The sequence below is a fragment of the Salvelinus fontinalis genome, chromosome 2, assembly GCF_029448725.1.
Source record: "Salvelinus fontinalis isolate EN_2023a chromosome 2, ASM2944872v1, whole genome shotgun sequence".
Lineage (NCBI taxonomy): Eukaryota > Metazoa > Chordata > Actinopteri > Salmoniformes > Salmonidae > Salvelinus > Salvelinus fontinalis.
This window is the reverse complement of record NC_074666.1, coordinates 47,805,581-47,829,869: the sequence shown is the minus strand read 5'-3', so window position 1 is coordinate 47,829,869 and position 24,289 is coordinate 47,805,581. Positions and strand designations below refer to the sequence as shown.

Sequence of the window (24,289 nt, the reverse complement as noted above, 5' to 3'; positions counted from 1 at the left end):
CATTAGTAGTCTACCAAACTTGCTAACTGCCTGGTACTCAGCACTCTATTGTCCCTCTAGACACTCTGACATCAATGCAAATGTGTTCGAAAATCTAATCAAACATTTAATGAGAGCCCATGAGCTCGTGTTGGACACATTTCTATAGGCTAGTCAATTGTGTGAGGGGAAAAAAAGAGTAATGGCTGGCTTCTATTAAAAAGAGGAGGATCCCATCAGCTTTCTATAGGCTAGCAGTACTATATTTATTTCTCAACTTTCCTAATATTAAGCACATTGCTTCTCTTATCCTACCTGGCTAGCAAGAAAATGAACCATGGGAAAAGAGTCCTCCATTCGCTTTTTAAGTGCATAGTATTGGTATGTATTTTTTGCCCCTACCCGTTTCGAGACAGGTGCATGATAATGGTCCATTATAAATATAATGTCACACATTATTTAGAATATGTTAAGACAAGATTAAATTAAGAACAGTCTGATGGGTGACAAGATGAACCTATCACTTTGAATTATATATCAAATTATATATTATCACTTGGGAATGATGCCAGCGTAAGGCATAGCTTTTTTTGCAACTTTTTCAAATCATAGTGCCACACAGATCATAGGCCTCACATTTTCAAATAAAAATAGAGTATGACGGGGCGGCAGGTAGCCTAGTGGTTAGAGCATTGGACTAGTAACCAAAAGGTTGCAAGATTGAATCCCTGAGCTGACACCTGTCGTTCTGCCCCTGAACAAGGCAGTTAACCCACTGTTCTTAGGCCATCATTGAAAATGAGAATTTGTTCTTTAACTGACTTGCCTAGTTAAATAAAGGTATAAAGGTGTATCACAACTAAAGTGGCCAAATAACTTCTTAAAATTAAGCATTAATCCACTTTACATTGGGTGTAGAGCTTAACTTGCATACATACGCAGCATGAGAGTTTCAAGTATGGGGAAGATAATTTACCATAAAAATGCACCTTTATAATAAAAGCATTACATGCATAATCACATTTGCGGTCACTTTTGATAATGGTGTTTTCTCGCTAATGGAACATTTGCGCTTACAGCCTACTGCCGTGTGGGCATTGCTGCGCTTATAATGTGAAGAAATAGCCTAATAGCTTATCAACATTTTAAGCTAAACGTTCTGATCTGTTGCATCAGCCTCATTGCATAAAAAAGTTATTTTTTTATGCTAGTGGTTTCATTAATTTGGGATCTATCGCATCCCACAACTGTCCCAGACTATGTTTGGAATATTTCTTTCTCGCATAGAATAGGTCAACCTTTGTACTATGGGGGATAGTAGATTGACATAGGCTAATGCTTTTGCTGTTGGTGGTGTTGGAGTCATGCGTGGCCACCAGTCGTGGATGAACAGGGAGTACAGGAGGGGACTAAGCACACACCCGAGGGGACCCCGAGGTTCAGCGTGGCGGAGGTCTTGTACCAACCTTCACCTGTACCGGCCCGTCAGGATGTCCAGGATCCAGTAACAGAGGGAGGTGTTCAGAGATGAGCTTGGAGGGACTATGGTGTTGAACGCTGAGCTGTAGTCTATGAACAACATTCTCACAGTTATTTCCCCTCTTGTCCAGGTGGGAGAGGGCAGTGTGAAGTGCAATTGAGATTGCATCATCTGTGGACGAGCGTCGGAGCCGGTGTAATAGGATTCCACCTTTCTCCTATATTTTCCTTTTGCATGTTTGATGTCTCATCAGAGGTCATAGTGGGCTTCCATGTCTGCGTCCTGTTCTTTGTAAGCGGTAGCTCAAGCCTTTATCTCAGTGCGGATAGTGCCTGTAATCCATGGTTTTTGGTTTGGATGCATTCATATAGTCAGTGAGAGGACATCGTTGCTAACGATGAAATAGCATACTGCACAAAATAATTTCGGAATATATTATTTATTGTGTAGGTTACAAATAGCTTATTTCAACAAACAATTAAAGAAGCTTATATTCCAAAAACTGCATATGGCGTCGCAAACACATTTACTAACCACAAACTTTATAAAAAAGTAACAGAGAAAATGGACACTTAAGAAATGTGTAATACACCTGTGTCATTTTAGGGTAACTTATTGTATACTGAACAAAAATACAAACACAACATGCAATGTGCTGGTCACATGTTTCATGACCTGAAATAAAAGATCCCTGAAATTGTGATGGGACAATAAAAAGCCACTCTAAAATGTGCTGAGGGAGCGTGCAATTGGCATGCTGACTGCAGGAATGTCCACCAGAGCTGTTTCCAGATAATTTAATGTTCATTTCTCTACCATTCTGCCTTCAGCGTCATTTTGGAAAATTTGTCAGTATGCCCAACCGGCCTCAACCACAGACCACTTGTAACCATGCCAGCCCAGGACCTCAACATCTTCACCTGCGGGATTGTCTGAGACAAGTCACCCGAACAGCTGATGAAACTGAAGTGTATTTCTGTCTGTAATAAAGCCTTTTTGTGATGAAAACTCATTCTGATTGGCTGGGCCAGGCTCCCTAGATTAGGGCCTGATAAATGGATTTCAATTAACTGATTTCCTTCTATGAACTGTAACTGAAATGAACTGTCATTGAAATTGTTGCATTTATATTTTTGTTCAGTATACATAAAGAAAACAGATATGAAAATAAAAGGTGACATTCTGTACTGTCGCGTCATATTTCTATAGCCAAATTAAATGTTTTTGCTTTAATGTCCAAATAAATACGTAGAGGTGTGTACATTTACATTTCACTATTGTTTTACTTTCTCCAAGCAGTTAGTTAGTCCTAAGTGGTTACATTTAGAACAACATGCAAAGTGCCCTCTATGGTACACATGGTTGGCTTTATCTGCTGATCAGTTTGTATTGCACACATTAACCCATCTTTCCTTGCATTGCATTACTGACACAAAGTTTAAAGCTCAGTTCGACTTGCGGACGCTGACTTTTTTGCAGGTGTTCTCCGTGCAGCGCTCCATGATGAGTTCAGGACTGGGCCGAGGGGGGATGAGGGGAGCCCCTTTCTTCAGCTCGCCCCCTGGACTAGAGCCTGCTGGCTTTGGGAGGTTGTCTGAAAGTCAATCGGTAGAAAACAATGAAGGCCTTATTTTAGAAACGGTCATTGAAATTGATAAAAGGTTTAAAAAAAAATCATGAGAACTATAACAGTTGGACAATGGATGAAGATACTCCAAACGTTTGAATTCCAATCAGATATTGGTTGAATTATAGCACATACAACATTGTACTGGCAGAGACAAATAATTACAGGGGTCTGAACTGGCTGATTTCACCTCGGTTTTCCGCCCTTCTCGTTAAGAAATGCAACTGAAAAGACAAGATTTGCATCTTGGAGGTGTGCTTTGATGTGGGTGTGTTCTCACATGGGAAGCATTCGTACATTCACTCTGGCAAAACTTTAACACAGTTAGTCACTCACCCGTCTATAACGTGAAAACAGTCTGCTAGGGAGAGTAAAGAGGTCAGAGTGATGTTCTCTCATTTGTGTCAAGAGGTAGCTAGCAAGCTAGCCAACTGTAGCCAATTAGCTGTAGCCTGTGTGCGACTGCGGCAAAATGTGTTTGATGTTGGATATCTCTATTGGGCTAACTTCATCACGGTCAGTGTGCGTTCCGAGCAGGTTCAGAGAGAGAACTTATGAATGATCACCCAAATTACACAGAGAGACGCCCGTCAACAGCACGACATTTGTGTTTGAGAGTAGGGAGTGTCAATTCACATACGCTGTGTAGCGCATGCCAACTTTATTGCCATGAAAATCCATAATAAACTGTTGTATTTATGTTCGCTATGTAGCCCCTGGCTGAATTTGGCTGATATCATTAACCTACTGCATGCCCCTTAAAAAAGAAAATGCTGTATGCAGGGTATGCTACTACCATGCTAACACTCATTATGACAGACTGGCAGGATAGCTAGCCATCACAAGAGTTGACTGGTGACGATGATATGAATATTCATCACAACATTTCGACGGCATCAATAAAAAAAAAAGTATTTTAAATTATTAAAACGATTGTGTCGTTGTTGCTTGAATTCAGGTGAAGTTGAACTGTTAGATTGGTGCGTACCCCAGTCCCGGATGAGTAGTGTCCCCTTATAGATGTAACAGAAAACCAATGTATTCCATTAAGCCCATTTCAGTCATTACCGGAGTCTTTGAAAAGTCATTACAAACATCTTTGCGGTTGTAATGTTAACATAAAAAACGAATGGCACAAGTGAGAGTAGGAAAGAGTAACAAGAGTAAAATGAAAGCAATCAATCCAGTGAAATTTAAGTGACAAATGGAATATGCACCCCTCAAACACAGGAAATTGTTTTCAGAAAAGGAGAAATCCTCAGGTGATCGGGGCATGCGCATTGCTGCTTTTATGGAGACAATATACAGCTTTGCTGTCTGATTGAAGGCTTTTACTGCGGGAGCAAGCCATAGCCAATACTACCCCACCGGAGACATGGCTTCAAATAGTATCTGTGTTCTTTCAAACTCTTAGCAGTGTTTGCTTGAGCTCAATCAATCTATCAAATTTTATAAAGTTCTTTTTACATCAGCATTGGTCACTGCTGCTTTACAGCTGAGCTGTAAAGGATTGCCTGGAGCTGAGCTTGCCTAGAGTGCTACATAAACGGGGTTTGAACTTTTGGGACTATTTCATTGGTTCCATTCTGCATTCCAGGCAAGCTCAATAAAGCTTTGAAAGAAAACAAATACAGCAATATTTGAACCCAGGTCTGCCCCAATATGATTTCATACAGTATAAAAATGGCTGCCTGCATCAAAATGGTGTACCTCCGTTCTTCCTCTCCTGCAGGGGAGACTGTCTGGCATCATTAGAGGTCTTCCTGGGCTGATCGGGCCAGTCGCCTTTCTGCAGCAGAAAGCGGCGACTGTTCCTGCGGTACGTGTTCTGGCTGATGCCCTTGCGCCCTTTACCGTGAATACTCTGGGCATTGCGGATTGTAGACCTGAAAGCCAAGAGGAGATATATGTCAAAAGAGGAAAAGAGAAGTTAAAACAAACCATTAAAAAGGGTCAATATTTTATTTAACCATTATTTTGACAGGGAGTCAATTCCAAGACCAAAGTCTCTTTTCCAGATGAGCCCTGTTTAGCACAACAATACATATAAAAGTACAATATACACATTAAACTACGCATCCATATTAACTTTGATATACACGTTATTATACACAACAATACATGAAAAGCAAAAAAAAGCATTCTTCAGTAAAAAGATCTGAAATGCCTTAGAGGTACCAATTCCTCCAATGTTAAAGTATATTGGAGATCATTCCACACGTAAGGTGCAGGAAAACTAAAAGCAGATCAACCCAACTCTCCAGAGTTAGCCATCCCTAAGACCGGGTCTGATAGCTCATACGTCCAGCGGGGTAAAGTAAAAATAATTTGAAGTACTAAAGTTTTTTTGGGGGTGGGGGTATCTGTACTTTATTTAAATTTTTGACTTTTTACTTCCACTTTCCTAAACAAGATATGTACTTTTTTACTTCCATACATTTTCACTGACATCCAAAAGTACTCGTTACATTTGGAACGCTAAGGCAGGACAGCAATATGGTCCAATTCAAGCACCTATCAATATAATGCATCATCCCTACTGCCTCTGATCTGGCGGACTCACTAAACACAAATACTGCGTTTGTAAATGAAGTCTGAGTGTGGGAGTGTGCCCTTGTCTGTCCGTATATATATTTTTTAACAATAAATAATTGTGATGTCTGGCTTGCTTAATATAAGGAATTTGATGTAGAATGTTGTCACGGATCCCTCCGGAACTGTGTCATTACGCACACCTGGTCCCAATTCCCACTGACTGTAATTGTATAAATGTGCTCTTTGTTTCACCATTGGGCTGTCAATTATTGTTCCAAAGTCCGTTGATGCGTGTGAGTACCTGTGTTGTGTGTCTTGGCTTTCGTGCCATTGTGGATCGCATGATTACGGGTCTCGTCCCGTGAGTTAATCATTGTTCGCATGTGTTATTTTTGCTCTTTTGTTTTGGGTTTCTACCCTGCGTTTTGTGTACGTGTTTGTTTGGTCTTCGTCCCCGTGCCTTTACATGGCACGCTGTAATTTGGGCTGAATAAAAAACCCTATTATGCATTCCTGTACCTGTCTCCTGATCCTTCATGCCAACATGACAAATATACATTTACTCAAGTATGACAATTTAGTACTTTAATTTTAAACCAGATACAATTAGACTTTTATTCAAGTAGTAATTTACTGGGAGACTTTTACTTGAGTCCTTACATACCTTACTTCAAATTAATAATGCAGTAAGGTATGGCGGAAGTTGATGCAGGAGGGCTTTATAAACAAAAAGAGTGCAATGCATCAATCTATGAAACTTCAAAGAGGGCCAGTCTACTTTCTGATACAGAAGGCAGTGATGTGTACTGAACCTATCGCCCGTAAAAAAAGGGTAGTGCACTATGATAACATTCGTCCAATGGCTTCAATACAATAAGAAGCCCATTTGAATTCTTAATTTCTTAACTCAGTAAAGACAAGGTCTTTGTCGGAGTTTCAATGCTTTTATAACTTTGTCTTTTTCTTTTCTTTGCCCACGTGTTCTCGCACACCCCGAGAGCTTCTGGTCAGCGGGGTGGTGGCACTGGGATCCTCATCTCTCCCAAGTGGACATTCTCTCTTTCTCCCCTGACCCATCTGTCTATCGCCTCCTTTGAATTCCATGCTGTCACAGTTACCAGCCCTTTCAAGCTTAACATCCTTATCATTTATCGCCCTCCAGGTTCCCTTGGAGAGTTCATCAATGAGCTTGACGCCCTGATAAGTTCCTTTCCTGAGGATGGCTCACCTCTCACAGTTCTGGGTGACTTTAACCTCCCCATGTCTACCTTTGACTCATTCCTCTCTGCCTCCTTCTTTCCACTCCTCTCCTCTTTTGACCTCACCCTCTCACCTTCCCCCCCTACTCACAAGGCAGGCAATACGCTTGACCTCATCTTTACTAGATGCTGTTCTTCCACTAATCTCATTGCAACTCCCCTCCAAGTCTCTGACCACTACCTTGTATCCTTTTCCCTCTCGCTCTCATCCAACACTTCCCACACTGCCCCTACTCGGATGGTATCGCGCCGTCCCAACCTTCGCTCTCTCTCCCCCGCTACTCTCTCCTCTTTCATCCTATCATCTCTTCCCTCTGCTCAAACCTTCTCCAACCTATCTCCTGATTCTGCCTCCTCAACCCTCCTCTCCTCCCTTTCTGCATCCTTTGACTCTCTATGTCCCCTATCCTCCAGGCCGGCTCGGTCCTCCCCTCCTGCTCCGTGGCTCGACGACTCATTGCGAGCTCACAGAACAGGGCTCCGGGCAGCCGAGCGGAAATGGAGGAAAACTCGCCTCCCTGCGGACCTGGCATCCTTTCACTCCCTCCTCTCTACATTCTCCTCTTCTGTCTCTGCTGCTAAAGCCAATTTCTACCACTCTAAATTCCAAGCATCTGCCTCTAACCCTAGGAAGCTCTTTGCCACCTTCTCCTCCCTCCTGAATCCTCCTCCCCCTCCTCCCCCCTCCTCCCTCTCTGCTGATGACTTCGTCAACCATTTTGAAAAGAAGGTCGACGACATCCGATCCTCGTTTGCTAAGTCAAACGACACCGCTGGTTCTGCTCACACTGCCCTACCCTGTGCTTTGACCTCTTTCTCCCCTCTCTCTCCAGATGAAATCTCGCGTCTTGTGACGGCCGGCCGCCCAACAACCTGCCCGCTTGACCCTATCCCCTCCTCTCTTCTCCAGACCATTTCCGGAGACCTTCTCCCTTACCTCATCTCGCTCATCAACTCATCCTTGACCGCTGGCTACGTCCCTTCCGTCTTCAAGAGAGCGAGAGTTGCACCCCTTCTGAAAAAACCTACACTCGATCCCTCCGATGTCAACAATTACAGACCAGTATCCCTTCTTTCTTTTCTCTCCAAAACTCTTGAACGTGCCGTCCTTGGCCAGCTCTCCTGCTATCTCTCTCAGAATGACCTTCTTGATCCAAATCAGTCAGGTTTCAAGACTAGTCATTCAACTGAGACTGCTCTTCTCTGTGTCACGGAGGCGCTCCGCACTGCTAAAGCTAACTCTCTCTGCTCTCATCCTTCTAGACCTATCGGCTGCCTTTGATACTGTGAACCATCAGATCCTCCTCTCCACCCTCTCCGAGCTGGGCATCTCCGGCGCGGCCCACGCTTGGATTGCGTCCTACCTGACAGGTCGCTCCTACCAGGTGGCGTGGCGAGAATCTGTCTCCGCACCACGTGCTCTCACCACTGGTGTCCCCCAGGGCTCTGTTTTAGGCCCTCTCCTATTCTCGCTATACACCAAGTCACTTGGCTCTGTCATATCCTCACATGGTCTCTCCTATCATTGCTATGCAGACGACACACAATTAATCTTCTCCTTTCCCCCCTCTGATAACCAGGTGGTGAATCGCATCTCTGCATGTCTGGCAGACATATCAGTGTGGATGACGGATCACCACCTCAAGCTGAACCTCGGCAAGACGGAGCTGCTCTTCCTCCCGGGGAAGGACTGCCCGTTCCATGATCTCGCCATCACGGTTGACAACTCCATTGTGTCCTCCTCCCAGAGTGCTAAGAACCTTGGCGTGATCCTGGACAACACCCTGTCGTTCTCAACTAACATCAAGGCGGTGACCCGTTCCTGTAGGTCCATGCTCTACAACATTCGCAGAGTACGACCCTGCCTCACGCAGGAAGCGGCGCAGGTCCTAATCCAGGCACTTGTCATCTCCCGTCTGGATTACTGCAACTCGCTGTTGGCTGGGCTCCCTGCCTGTGCCATCAAACCCCTACAACTCATCCAGAACGCCGCAGCCCGTCTGGTGTTCAACGTTCTCTCACGTCACCCCGCTCCTCCGCTCTCTCCACTGGCTTCCAGTTGAAGCTCGCATCCGCTACAAGACCATGGTGCTTGCCTACGGAGCTGTGAGGGGAACGGCACCTCCGTACCTTCAGGCTCTGATCAGGCCCTACACCCAAACAAGGGCACTGCGTTCATCCACCTCTGGCCTGCTCGCCTCCCTACCTCTGAGGAAGTACAGTTCCCGCTCAGCCCAGTCAAAACTGTTCGCTGCTCTGGCACCCCAATGGTGGAACAAACTCCCTCACGACGCCAGGTCAGCGGAGTCAATCACCACCTTCCGGAGACACCTGAAACCCCACCTCTTTAAGGAATACCTAGGATAGGATAAAGTAATCCTTCTAACCCACCCCCCCCTTAAAAGAGTTAGATGCACTATTGTAAAGTGGTTGTTCCACTGGATATCATAAGGTGAATGCACCAATTTGTAAGTCGCTCTGGATAAGAGCGTCTGCTAAATGACTTAAATGTAAATGTAAATGTCTTTATCCATAGAGGATGTCATCCAAAATAAATGTCCAGAGGTTTGCAGGCCTACCGTCTGGGTGGTGGTGTCTGTCTTCTAATCACGTTCTCCTCCATCTCCTTCTTCTCTCCAGTTTTGTGGAGAAACATGGAGGGGAAGTGTCCTGTCTCCTCTCCTTTCCTATTCAAGACGAGACGCACCCAAAAAGCACTTAGAAAGACAGTGTGTGTGTGGCTATATGATACAACAGTAGCAAATATGTAAGCTACTACTGATCCACACAGCTGTGGTCCGAACTTATTACAGAGATGAATAGAGAGCAGGGAAGAGTACAGAATCAGCCTACATACCTGACCACCCACCATCCATCCAGCAGCTTGTGAATGACCTCAATAGTTTCCCCAATCTCCAGAGTTAGCTCATCATCTTGTGCTGCATTGTAGGCTTTGGTGGTGATATAGAGTTCTCCTGTGGGGACAAACACACATGGAATTATGAGCTCAAACTCAAAGCACTTTCGTACCACCTAGAGCAGTGGATCCCAATCCAAAGAAAAACAACCTCCAGCTGCGTACACCCTCTAGCACCAGAGTCAGCGCACTCTCAAATGTTTTTTTGCCATCATTGTAAGCCTGCCACACACACTATACCATATGTTTAATAAATGTAAGAATGAGTGTGAGTTTGTCACAACCTGGCTCGTGGGAAATGACAAAGAGCTCTTACAGGACCAGGGCACAAATAATAATAAATATGTTTTCTCTTTATTTAACCATCTTACATATAAAATTTTAATTGTTCATTGAAAATTGTGAATAACTCACCGCAGGTTAATTTAATGAGAAGGGTGTGCTTGAAAGGAGAGAGTCTCAGTCTTAAATAATTTTCCACACAGTCTGTGCCTGTACTTAATTTTCATGCTAGTGAGGGCCGGGAATCCTCTCTCACATTGGTAAGTGGTTGCAAAGGGCATCAGTGTCTTAACAGCGCGATTTGCCAAGGCAGGATACTCTGAGTGCAGCCCAATCCAAAAATCTGGCAGTGGCTTCTGATTAAATAAGTGGACTGGAGGCAGGGCATGAAATGGATAAAGAATCCTGTTTGTGTCATCGATTTCGGGAAAGTACCTGCGTATTTGCGCATCCAACTTACTCAGGTGCTTCGCTATATCACATTTGACATTGTCCGTAAGCTTGAGTTCATTTGCACAGAAAAAATCATACAACGATGGAAAGACCTGTGTGTTGTCCTCATTAATGCAGACAGAGAAGAGCTCCAACTTCTTAATCATAGCCTCAATTTTGTGCCGCACATTGAATATAGTCACGGCGAGTCAGGCAAGAAAAATCACCCAGATAGGCTAGTTGTGTGAGAAATGAGTCATGCAAGCGGTCAGACAAGTGAAAACTTTGCAGTGTACCCAGGTGGTGTTGGGAGCAACTGCTTGCACGCGCGGTACCACTCCACTCTGTCTCCCTGTTATGGCTTTTGCGCCATCAGTAGAGTAACAGAGAGTAACGGTTAATGTGATTGGATGTTAATAATTTGACTAGGCGACCTGTATTTGACAATGCGTTGTTATTTTGCTGAACACTAGATGGTTTCATTATTTTTGTCAGTGAAAGGAGGCTAATCAGGTGAGATAGAAAAACTCACACAAATGTATAGCCCCGTTCGAAAATAAAATGAACTGTTTGAAAATGTGATGATATAAAATGTAAAAAAATGTGAATCACATTTTTATTTGGCGTACCCCCGACGACATTGCTTGGGAATACCTGACCTAGAGGAAAGGCTTCACTAGCTTCTCAAAGTTTGTTTAGAATTAGGTTAATATTATACAGACAGCCAACACAAAACCTAACAAACACATCACCTGTGACCTCACGGAAAATAGTGTCACATAGATATTAGATACAAATATAAATAAAAAATTGTAGATTGGTCACCACTAGCCTCCCTTGCTCTTATTTTAGTTAGAGCCCTAGTAGGTGGTGAGACTTGCCTGCATAGTTGGGATCAGCTTCTTCAGGCTCCTCTGGTCCATCAAGGGGCTCCAGGTAAGAGGCGGGCACCCAGCCCCGCTTGGTATCACACTGGCAGAACCACCAACCTGCCATGGTAGAGGGGTCAAAGGTCAAGTGAGCACTAAGCACAGAAACCATGTTCAGTAGGGCATGCAATGGTAAACATTTCAAAACGAAAATATGTGTTTCTTATTGGGCAGGAGGTACTCTCTCCTTGTGTCAGTCGGTTGTCTTTTGTTTCGTGCCTACTTAACACGACCCAGAAGGAGCAGCAGTTGAATCATCAGGAATACCTGAGGGATAACTAGAGCCTTTTCTCAATAGGATTTGCTCAACTCCTCCGTCCTGTCGCCTCTTTTTGAAAAATGTGAAAGGTAATCGAAGAGAGGCTGCGAGGAGACTGAACTTGGCCGAAAATGCGCTTGTATGAAATTGGACTCCTTCTCCACTCGTGCGTCATCAGGCAAATTACACTTACAGGGGTGGACCCCAAAACAATCGTGTAAAGTAATAAAAACGAATGAAGTAGAATATTGTTTTTAAACGTGTGCATGCTTTTCTCTTCTGACAAATTAAAAACTATTCCGCAAAGGACTTAGGTAGGATGCACATGACTATCCTCGAGGAGGGGAGGACACTAACAAATTGACATCTCCTTGATCACTTATTGGTTTCCGGGTCACGGAGAAGAGAAGGTGGAGGACAGACTTATTCCCAAATGAGAAAAGGCCCATGTTGCATCCAGTTCACATTGTCACATGCACACTTTTGTGCCTATTATTTCATGGTAAATGTCAAATATTAATGCTTGGTGTTGCCATCTAGTGTACACACTAGTGAACACACCACCCTGATATTAGAGCAACTGTATTTTAAGATGGCTTCTGTTCTGACTGGGTCCAATCACTTGGTCAGTGATGTTGGGTCTTATTGTCACTCACCGTTTGGACTTTTCTCCACAATCTCCACTAAGTCTCCAGTAAGAAGGTTGATCTCATACTTGGAGGTCTTGCTGTAGTCAGAGATCACCCTGTAGCTTTCCAATATGATGGGGCCAGAGATTTCTGATCAGATGACAAAAATGACAATGACAATCTGCAGTAGCTACATCCATATTTGGACCTATACATTAATGATGTGTAGCCATAGATTCTTGAAGAATATAACTTATAAAGGTATCATAAGCTTAGTTCAACTGACGTACTCCATCAGAACCCAAAATATAAGCTTGTTTTACTCCGGTCCTTGTATCCATAGCTCTGTATGAATTTGAGAGTGGTTACATTTCTCCAGCCCTATACCTCAGCTTTTTACTGAAACAGGGGCTTTGTTATTGCTTCAACTGCTGATTGCCACTTTAAATCAATATGGCAGATCTCTTTATAACAGGACTATAGCCCATATTCCCTCACAAGTTTGGCTGGAAAAGTGTTTCTTTTAGTGGGTTTATAAAAGGGTAAAGACTAAGACAGGGTCTTACCAGAAGTGCTGCCTCTGGCGTTGTCCGTGGACATCACAGTGGTCTCATTTCTTTTGACTCTACAGGGGAAACATGGAGAACTCACTCATTATTCTACACTGAGTGGACAAAACATCTTTCCATGACGTAGACTGACCAGGTGAATCCAGGTGAAAGCTATGATCCCCTAGTAGTTGCCAGGCACACTGGTTTGAGTGTGTCAAGAACTGCAATGCTGCTTGGTTTTTCACAGTCAACAGTTTCTTGTGTGTCTCAAGAATGGTCCACCACCCAAAGGACATCCAGGCAACTTAACACAACTGTGGGAAGCATTAGAGTCAACATGGGGCAGCATCCCTGTGGAACACTTTCGACACCTTGTAGAGTCCATGCTCTGACAAATTGAGGCTGTTCTGATGGCAAAAGGGGATGCAACTCAATATTAGGAAGGTGTTTCTAATGTTTTGCAAACTCAGGGTATATCAATCCAGAAGCAAAGGTAACACAAAGGCTGAGTTTCATTCCCTCGTTCATTTTCATTCAACGATCTGATACAAATGAGTAGACGTAAGCAATAACGCCACCTAGTTATCACCATATTGCTTTTCCCCCATCCAGTCCTATCAGATCTGGGAAGGGGAGTGAACTGGAGGAAAGTGAACATCTTCCTATCCTCGTAGTGTGGTCGGACATTCTATGTACTCCCGTGCCACATGAAAATTGTAACATGTCGTGTCATATTACCAAAAGGTGCACATTGGTCTAAAATAAGACTACACCCAGCGCACGCACCTGTGTAGATCTAAGCAGGTTAAATGTGTGGAAACCTTAAAGTCGATTGACGCGCTGGCACGTCACAAGGTGATGTAATTTTAAATAGCTCCCTGTATGTTTATGCCAGAGACTTACGCCATACCCACACCGGCTGCGCGCGTGCGCTATCTTGCGCAAATAGATTTTTTTCCCGCACCAAATGCGATCACGACACGTAGGTTAAAATATCAAAACAAACTCTGAACCAATGATATTAATTTGGGGACAGGTCGAAAAGATTTAACATTTATGGTAATTTAGCTAGCTAGCTTGCTGTTGCTAGCCAATTTATCCTGGGATATAAACGTTGAGTTGTTATTTTACCTGAAATGCACAAGGTCCTCTACTCCGACAATTAATCCACACATAAAACGGTCAACCGAATCGTTTCTAGTCATCTCCCCTCCTTCCAGGCTTTTTCTTCTTTGGACTTTATATGACGATTGGCATAACTTTCATAGTATTACCATGACAACAACTTTCCTCAGTTCGTCTTTCATTCACCCATGTGGGTGTAACCAATGAGATGGCACGTGGGTATTTGCTTCTATAAACCAATGAGGAGATGGGAGAGGCAGGACCTGCAGCTCGTTCTGCGCCACAAATAGAAGCAACTTCTATTTTAGCGCCTGGCAACGCAGACGCGCCTTGGCGTGAGCGAGCAGTGTGGGTGCAATGATTGAATAACAGGTACTGTATGTGTACATTCATTTTGCAACGCGAGCGGTGTGGTCATACATGGCTGGAGGGAGTTTACACCATGTTCCTCACACCAGTCCATTCTTTTTAAATCCATGTAGGGGAGTCTACGAGTGCACACTTCAGGAGAAGGGTAAAGAGTCATAATGTAGCCACAGTGTTTACAGATTAGTAGTGAGACATTGCTTGTTGTTGTACTTACGGCTGTTGAGCGGGTGGGTTCTCGTCCTCCGATCGGACCTTGAAGAAGTTGCATACCAGCTGGCAGCGTGATATCTTGGGGGGCAGGTTGATGAGAGAGTGACAGTATTCAGCCAGAGTGCTCTGCCTGGTCTCGGTGCTCTTTTGGCTGTCCAACCATTTTGGCGCTGAGGATAGGAGGGACAGAAGGAAAATATAAAAAAAATGCAGGTCAATTAAAATGGAATATTCAAAATAGCACACTACAGTGTTAGATGTAGATGTTATATGTTTATCTCTGAAAAGGTGGACCTTTGCGTTGGACAAGGAAATAAACGCATATGGCAGTTTCCTCTTAATGTATGTATCACACTGTCATTAAAGGTACTTGTAAAAAATATAGATTTTACCTTTATTTAACTAGGCAAGTCAGTTAAAAACAAATTCGTATTTTCAATGACAGCCTCGGAACAGTGGGTTAACTGCCTTGTTCAGGGGCCGAATGACAGATTATTATTGATTTTTTTGCCTGTCCACGACCATTCTCTTCCCTACCCCTTTTGGATTATTAATAAATATCAAAGACACAAACCATCTGCCTCTTGTGTCTGCATCTGGGTCTCGTCTTGTGCCCTTATACACCTTCCAAATTAGCCAAATCCAGTCAATACATCATATTGGTTAGAGTAAAATCTTCATAGGTATTCTTATTTTCTGGGGAAGATTCTGGTATTACATAGTGCTTTGAGGTTTGTTCACAACTTCTGCTTCCCCATGTTGTATCAACACAAGCTTAACCACTTGAGCCCTGTTGAGGGTCCTTGTTGTGTAAGTTCAGTGGTTCCCAAACTTTTTACAGTCCCGTACCCCTACAAACATTCAACCTCCAGCTGTGTACCCCCTCTATCATCATGGTCAGCGCACTCTCAAATGTTGTTTTTTGCCATCATTATAAGCCTGCCACACACACACACACACACACTATACGATACATTTATTAAACATAAGAATGAGTGTGAGTTTTTGTCACAACCCGGCTCGTGGGAAGTGATAAAAAGCTCTTATAAGACCAGGGCACAAATAATAATATAATAATAATAAATCATTTTGCTCTTTATTTAACCATCTTACATATAAAATCTTATTTGTTCATCGAAAATTGTGAATAACTCACCACAGGTTAATGAGACGGGTGTGCTTGAAAGGATGCACATAACTGCAATGTTGGGTTGTATTGGAAAGAGTCTCAGTCTTAAATAATTTTCAACACACAGTCTGTGCCTGTATTTAATTTTCATGCTAGTGAGAGCCGGGAATCCACCCTCACATAGGTACGTGGTTGCAAAGGGGCAAAGGGCATTAGTGTCTTAACAGCTGATTTGCCAAGGCAGGATACTCTGAGCGCAGCCCAATCCAGAAATCTGGCAGTGGCTTCTGATTAAATTACATTTTCACAGAACCACTTGTTGCAATTTCGATGAGCCTCTTTTGTTCAGATATTGGTAAGTGGACTGGAGGCAGGGCATGAAAGGGATAAAGAATCCAGTTGTTTGTGTCATCGATTTCGGGAAAGTACCTGCGTATTTGCGCATCCAACTCACTAAGGTTCTTCGCTATATCACATTTGACATTGTCCATAAGCTTGAGTTCATTTGCACACAAACAATCATACAATGATGGAAAGACCTGTGTGTTGTCCTTGTTAATGCAGACAGAGTACAGCTCCAACTTCTTAATCATAGCCTCAATTTTGTGCAGCACACTGAATATAGTTGCGGAGAGTCCCTTTAATCCTAGATTCAGATCATCCAGGCAAGAAAAAACATCACGCAGATAGGCCAGTCGTGTGAGAAACTAGTCATAATGCAAGCGGTCAGACAAGTGAAAATGATGGTCAGTAAAGAAAACTTCAAGCTCATCTCTCAATTTCAAAAAACGTGTCAATACTTTGCCCCTTGATAACCAGCACATTTCTGTATGTTATGAAAGCGTTACATGGTCGCTGCTCATATCATTGCATACTACAGAAAATACATGAGAGTTCAGGGGCCTTGCTTTAACAAAGTTAACCATTTTCACTGTAGTGTCCAAAATGTCTTTCAAGCAGTCAGGCATTCCCTTGGCAGCAAGAGCCTCTCGTGAATGCTGCAGTGTACCCAAGTGGCGTCGGGAGCAACTGCTTGCACGCGCGGTACCACCCCACTATGTCTCCCTGTTATGGCTTTTGCACCATCAGTACAGATACCAACATGAACAGCAGCTACGTTTGGGTACATACGGACCGTTAGTGGAATTCCTGTGAGAGAGTAACGGTTAATGTGATTGGATGTTAATTATTTGACTAGGCTACCTGTATTTGACATTGTGTTCTTATTTTGCTGAACAGTATATGGTGTCATTAATTTTGGCAGTGAATGGAGGCTAATCAGGCGAGAGAGAAAAACTCACCATAGGCCAGTTGGAAAATATAAAGGGACTGTTTGAAAAAGAAAAATGTTTTAAATGTGAATCACATTTTTATTTGGCGTACCCCCGACGCCATTCCCCAGTTTGGGAATAACTGTGTTAGTTAATTTAGCTTTCGTACTAAATAATCACTAGTGGTCACAGCCTTTGGATTAAAAATATGCTTCCTTTAGTGAGAACTGAAAGTGCAAACTGTTTAACAAAAAGCAAAAGTGTAAAATATGTAATACACATACAGAATCCCGACCAATCAGTTTTTAACTGTACAGCACAACAATTGAAGTTATTAATATACTATATAACTATTTAGACTGCATAAGAATAAGATACACTGTAATTTAAAGAATATATTTTTTATAAATAATTGATGCTTAAATTCAATTCTAGAAAGAAAAAAAAATATTGAATAAGGTTATTTTCAAAAAAATATTAAAACGAGACAGGATGCTATGGTTTACTGATAAGCATTTATACAAAAAAAGAGAAGTACATTTGTCACATCTGGATAGCAGCAGCAGGTGTTTCCTTATGCAAAGCATTGACTGACAACAAGCACTACCTAGTCTGTTCACCCAAGTGCATACAACACCAACACTTTTTTTGTTTTCAAATGAAGCAAAAAGGCAAAGGATACTAGAATTACAACATCACTGCTATAGTAAATTGTCGAGAGATCAATACTTTCTTTATCCATGATTTTCCATCTAGGCGCTCAATGCCCTTTACATGGTAAGGTGGAAATTCACCTCATCCACCACCAATGTGGTGCACAGCAACCATTTGTGCCAGAACGCCAGAACGCTAACCACACAACAGTTATCATTGTGGATAGGTAAGCCATAGAGCAGATACATGTCCTTACCTGGTAATGCAGGGATGATCTTGTCTTTCTTATCGATGTCACCTGCCTCAATTGGGAACATCTCCTTTAGGGATTTCTATAACCCAGACACATTATCAACTAACTGCAGATCAGTGGGGGTAGTAGGGAGGCAGTTATTCATCATGGATTTCTATAGCCCAGGCAGACAGGCACCATATCAACTGACTGCAGATCAGTGGGTCAAATAGTAAGGCAGGCATTTCACAGCCTTTATCTATATTACGAGCTTTCAGTTATTGAGGTAGCAATGAAATCCCTTCGCCTGCTATTTTCATACAGACAAACACTACACATACATACAGTTGTCCAACCTTTCTACATTTTTGCCTCCAGGCTATAAAATTATGTGAGCAGAGACTCACATGAAATGTGTAGATCTCCGGATACCCTCTATAGATCAACTTCTCAGACAGGTTGTTCCATTTCACCATCAGCATGTAGACCTTTGAGAAAGTAGTCAAAAAGATAAGTGAAGAACCATCAAATCCTCTACAGCTATTTTGCAGGATTAAAATGGTATGAAAGCAATTGAATGTTAACTAATAAACCTGGTCATTATAGTTCTTTTAAGCAATTGTCTTTACTATTAAGAAGAGACTCGGACTAATACGCACTTTGAATAGAGAATCTCCATTGAGCATGACTAGGCTTAATCTATGTCTGGGAAAACAACCTCATGCATTAACCTCCACTGAACCATTTGGTATTTTGGTCAGCAATGATCAAACTCAAACTCACATAGTGCTGACTGGGAAAGAAGCGTTTCTCAAAGCCCAGAAACTCCACATGCCTGACATAGGTTTCCTCCATTGTAAGACGCAGAAGAGTAATGATCAAGTCCACAAATGTGCCGAGTGAAAAGTGAAAAGGGAAGGGCTTTTATAGCAACAGTGTGCACTCAGAAAGCAGCCAGCCCCTGTAGTAGGAGGTCCCCAACAGATACCTTGGGTCCTCACGTAGCTATCACTGGTCATTTAATGAGAAATGGAAATAACTTTGGTTGCATATAGATCCTTTCAATTGCATCATCCACGAGTTCATTGGGTCAATTCATCATTTCAGAGCTGTTTCCTTAATGAATCTTCCATGAGTTCAGAGGTCATTCAAAGGCCATCATCTCAAAGCTATTTCCTTTATTTAAGTTATAAAGCTGTCATAGTCAAGAATAGATACAGTGCATTTCACAACATACTCACAGATAACATTTGATTCAAATAAATAAACAGATCACTAAAGGGTCTTGTTGTTGTTGTTGTTGTGGTTATAGATCTGTATGCTCTGTAGAAAGTTACATGTCTCACTTATTGGGTTAATGATTCAGACAGTGTTCATACCCCTCGACTTATTCCACATTTTGTTGTGTTACAGCCTGAATTCAAAATTGATTAAATATATGTTTTTCTTACCCATCTACACACAATAGCCCATAATAACAAAGTGAAAATATGTTTCACACTCCTGAGTCAAAACTTTGAAGAAGCAAATTTGGCATCGATTATAGAGTCTTTCTGGGTATGTCTCTAAGAGCTTTCCACAATTGGATTGTGTGACATTTGCTCATTATTTTTTTCAAAATACTTCAAGCTCTGTCAAATTAGTTGTTGATCATTGCTAGAGCATTTCCAGGTCTTGCCATAGATTTTCAAGTAGATTGAAGTCAAACTGTAACTCAGCCGCTCAGGAACATTCACTGTCTTCTTGGTAAGCAACTCCAGTGTAGATTTGGCCTTGTGTTTTAGTTTATTGTCCTGCTAAAAGGTGAATTAATCTCCAGGTGTCTGGTGGAAGCAAACTGAACAAAGTTTCCCTCTAGGATTTTGCCTGTTCTTAGCTCCATTCCGTAAAAATGTTTACCTGAAAAACTCCCCAGTCCTTAACCATTATAAGCAGACCCATACCATAACATGATGCAGCCACCACTATGCTTTAAAATATGGAGAGTGGTAGACAGTAATGTGTTGTATTGGATTTGCCCAAAACATAACACTTTGTTGTCACGATGTTCGTAGTAATGATCGGACCAAGGCGCAGCGTACGTTGAGTTCCACATCATTTTACTGAAAGTGAAACTTAAGCAAATACAAAAAACAAAATAAAGAACCAACGAACCGTGATGACAATGCAGTGCTAAACAGGCAACTACACAGAAACAAGATTCCACAATCTAAGGTGGGAAAAAGGGCTGCCTAAGTATGATCCCCAATCAGAGACAACAATAAACAGCTGCCTCTGATTGGGAACCATACTAGGCCAACAAAGAAATAGAAACATAGATTTGCCCACCCAAGTCACACCCTGACCTAACCAAATAGAGAATAAAAAAGGCTCTCTAAGGTCAGGGCGTGACACTTTGTATTCAGGAAAAAAAAAGTTTTGCTTTGCCACATTTTTTGCAGTATTACTTTAGTGCCTTGTTGCAAATAGGATGCATGTTTTTCTTATTCTGTACAGGCTTCCTTCTTTTCCCTTTGTCAATAAGATTAGTTTATTGGAGTAACTACAATGTTGTTGATCCATCCTCAGTTTTTTCCTATCACAGCCATTAAACTCCCATTATATATTTAAAGTCACCATTGGCCTCATGGTGAAATCCCTGAGCGGTTTCCTTCCTCTCTGGCAACTGAGTTAAGAAGGATGTCTGTATCTTTGTAGTGACTGGGTGTATTGATACACCATCCAAAGTGTGATTAATAAGTTCAACATGCTCAAAGGGATATTCAATGTTTTTTACCTATCTACCAATAAATCTAACGGACTCTCTAAATACGTTTGTAAATTATGTTAGTGTTTGAGTGTGCCCCTGGCTATCAGTCCGTAAAAATATATATAATAATAGTGCCGTCTGGTTTGCTTAATATAAGGAATTTGAAATGGTTTATACTTTTACTTTTGATACTTAAGTATATTTTAGCAATTCCATTTACTTTTCATACTTAAGTATATTTAAAACCAAACACGTTTAGACTTTTACTCAAGTAGTATTTTACTGGGTAACTTTTACTTGAGTCATTTTCTATTAAGGTACGTATCTTTACTTTTACTCAAGTATGACAATTTAGTACCGGTACTTTTTCCACCACTGGTCATAGTAGCACTGAATGTACTTTTATTTTCCTCAATGTTGTTCATAGCAACCTCCTACCACACAAATGTGAGGTTTCACCAGGAGTTTTGCAACACAAAATGTCAGCAAGGCTTGTGATTTCAAAAAGTTTAGTCATTTTATAAAAAGGAACAAAGAAGTCTGTTTGGAAACCCAAACAAACTCCTATTGGCTGTGTGCTTCCTCTTTCAAATATTAGTTGTTGATAGACTAGGTTGGATTTCTGTAGAGAGGGAAGAGACATCCACTCTCAGGATGAATGTGCGGTCCTGTCAGCATTATTATCAGTAAATGAGACATTGAGAATTGGGTTTTGATACTTCATTTCACAAATTAATGAACTGTAAACAAAAACGGTTTACACTTACAGGATGCAGCAGGATGTTTGGGAAATTAACTTATTTTGAAAGGGTGGTGCAACACACACACACACACACACACACACACACACACACACACACACACACACACACACACGGAGGAGTGCTAGCTGGTGAGCCAAAAGGATACACTCAATGCAACCTCCTTCCTCTTTGAATACTTTGAATTCATGTGATGCCCACGTTGTGAAGTCAATTACAAAACCCTCCCCTATGAACCCATGGGCTACCCGTCACACAAATACTATAATACTAAGAATTAGTCACCAGCAGTCCATAACACACAAAATATTAAACTAAACAGCTTTGTTTGGTGTGAAATATCACATCATTGCATATAAACAAATAATACAAATTAAAATAAAGAAAATTGAAGATGTAATACCTATATGCAATTAATTTTGTTCAAATGTAACATGCTTTGACAACAAAGCAATCACAATAAAAATGTGTCTTTTTTAAGAATAGTGGAGTTACACTGAAAAGAATATTGAATTTGTCATTGAATCCGAACTTCTATTCATGGGGGTTTAATCACACTGACTATGATTTAATTCAAAGTACAGACTTTGAACTTATCTTGTTGTGATTATCTTTAGGATAATAGACAGTCTCTAAACAGATAAATGGGATCTGTTTCAATAACAGAAGCTATGAATTAGGCATAGAAACTGGGATGTAGGAGAAGTACAGCAATATACTGTATCTATGCTAATAAAAGTGTGTTTCTTCTTTCACAGTTTGAGACTGGAGTGGAGAAGAGCCCTTGTACATTTAGTAAAAATATTGGTTAAAGCTCATCTTTCTGTCAAAACGACCTTTGTGAGGGCAGTTTCTAAGAAGACACACCCACTGGAATGCCTCTAGGCCTACGCAAAAGATATTGCTGACTTTGTTCATTCAATCTTTTTTTTACACTTCCAGAAAGGTGTCAATAGACAACTACTTGAAGGAAAGTTGTCTGGTACCAGAGGTGTGGACTCGAGTCACATGACTTGGACTCGAGTCACAAATATGATGATTTTAGACTCAAATTGACAAAATCAGAAAAGACTTGCAACTCGACTTTGACTTTAACGACAATGACTCGTGACATAACTTTGACTTCAGCCTTTTGACTCGAACTGACTTGATACCCAAATATAAAAAATTATGCTATTAAAAAAAATGTGCAGCGGATCAACTCTTTATTTAACGTATTACAGTTTGAATCGGACAGCAGCCAATGAAATTGTGCCAGCGGATGAAAAGTTGCGCGTGGCAGTGCAGAGGAACGTGGGAAGGTGAATTCAATCAGAGCCCTTGGAAAGATGATACCCCAAATTATTATTTTCGGATATTTGTATACTATGCTGTAGTCAACAAAAAACGGATTGCAACTTGCAAAACATGCGGGAAGAAAATTACAGACGGAGGAGCAACAACTTCCAACTTTGTTCGACATTTGAAGCTGCACAAAGAATGGCAAGTCGTGGCAAATATAGCCGACAGCTATATGTAAGTGTAGCATGTAGGCTAACGTAACGTTAAATCAATGAGCCTCCACACAGTCAGTTAGTGCAGGAACGTGATCATCGCACCCAAGATTGAGCTACAACTGGCTAGGCAGTTGGGCCCTTGAATGAGTTGGTGTGCCCAAACGTTTGACTAGTACTTTATGTTCCTTTTGGCCTCTGCAGAACTCAGTGCATTCATACTTCTTGCGCTTCGTGGAGCAGCGCAGAGCTGTTGTGAAGGAAGATGTCAAGCAAGTGAGTTTGCGTTTATACAGGACCTCCTGCCCCCACCTACTTTCAACCAGTCATGTAAAAAAAAAAACATGGAGGCGCATAGCGATTCAGTACAGAGCTCAATATGGCCTCCATGCCTCTGGAGGCACCGCAATTGCATCACACCCTTCATACAGAGCCTTCGAGCACATTTTCGGATCAAGCATAAATTGGCATTTAGCGCGGTGGCTCTGCCATAGACACAAATGCATTAGCAGCTGGATCTGGTCTGCTTAGTTTATTGACTGTATATGAACCAGAAAAAATGTAGGATTGGGATGTCTCTCGCTTCCTCTTCCCACTCTACTTTAACCACAATGACGGGAAAATTGTGGTTATAGAGATACCCAGCCTAAAACCCCAAAGAGAAAGCATTGCAGATGTAGAAGCACAGTGGCTAGGAAACACTCCCTAGAAAGGCAGGAACCTAGGAAGAAACCTAGAGAGGAAACAGGCTCGAGGGGTGACCAGTCCTCTTCTGGCTGTGCCGGGTGGAGATTGTAAGAGTCCAGATCATTCTTCAAGATGTTCAAACATTCATAGATGATAGTAACAGTTATAGCGGTTGCAACAAGTCAGAACCTCAGGAGTTAATGTCAATTGGCTTTTCATAGCCGAGCGGTCAGAGGTCGAGACAACAGGTGAGAGAGAGAAATAGAGAAAGGGAGAGAGAGAGGAGGGGTCTGTGGCATCATGGCGTCTGTGACAGCATCAATGGGGCTTCCCATGCTATCTCCATGTTAAAGTAGTACATTTTCTTCTTCTTTTGATGTTTGAAAAAGTGTAAAGTTAATATTGGTGACTTACCACCACATGCAGTGCTGGAGTTGAACCAAATCGTGTCATTCATTTATTGTGGCCACTAGATGGCGGCCATATAGCTTAAAGACATTTACAAACTAGGCAAACCAATTTGAAGAAGACAATGATCTGATCATTGGCTGATCACTCCCAACCCATAAGAATCCCCACCTTAAAATGGTGAATGCCCTCAATGGTAATGGTCATGCAAAAACGGTTTATTTCCATTTATTGATCTCTATACATCTCTATGGGTAAAAGACTGAAGCATCTGGTCGGGGATTCCACTTACCACCAAATATAGTGGTGAGAGGAAATCCAG

The 24,289-nt window shown here is 42.0% G+C and overlaps 1 protein-coding gene across 1 annotated transcript; it reads right to left on the bottom strand.

The window, feature by feature from the left end:
- Positions 1–1,882: 1,882 nt before the first annotated feature.
- On the bottom strand, positions 1,883–18,809 carry LOC129820046 (neutrophil cytosolic factor 1-like). The gene is made up of 11 exons (XM_055876865.1): positions 18,653–18,809; positions 18,277–18,357; positions 17,894–17,969; positions 14,588–14,753; positions 12,895–12,953; positions 12,356–12,478; positions 11,393–11,500; positions 9,738–9,855; positions 9,460–9,567; positions 4,797–4,972; positions 1,883–3,053 (listed from the first exon to the last, which is right to left on the bottom strand). The coding sequence occupies exons 1-11, from the start codon at positions 18,722–18,724 to the stop codon at positions 2,905–2,907; spliced, it is 1,236 nt and encodes a 411-aa protein (XP_055732840.1). The 5' UTR covers positions 18,725–18,809; the 3' UTR covers positions 1,883–2,904.
- Positions 18,810–24,289: the final 5,480 nt, after the last annotated feature.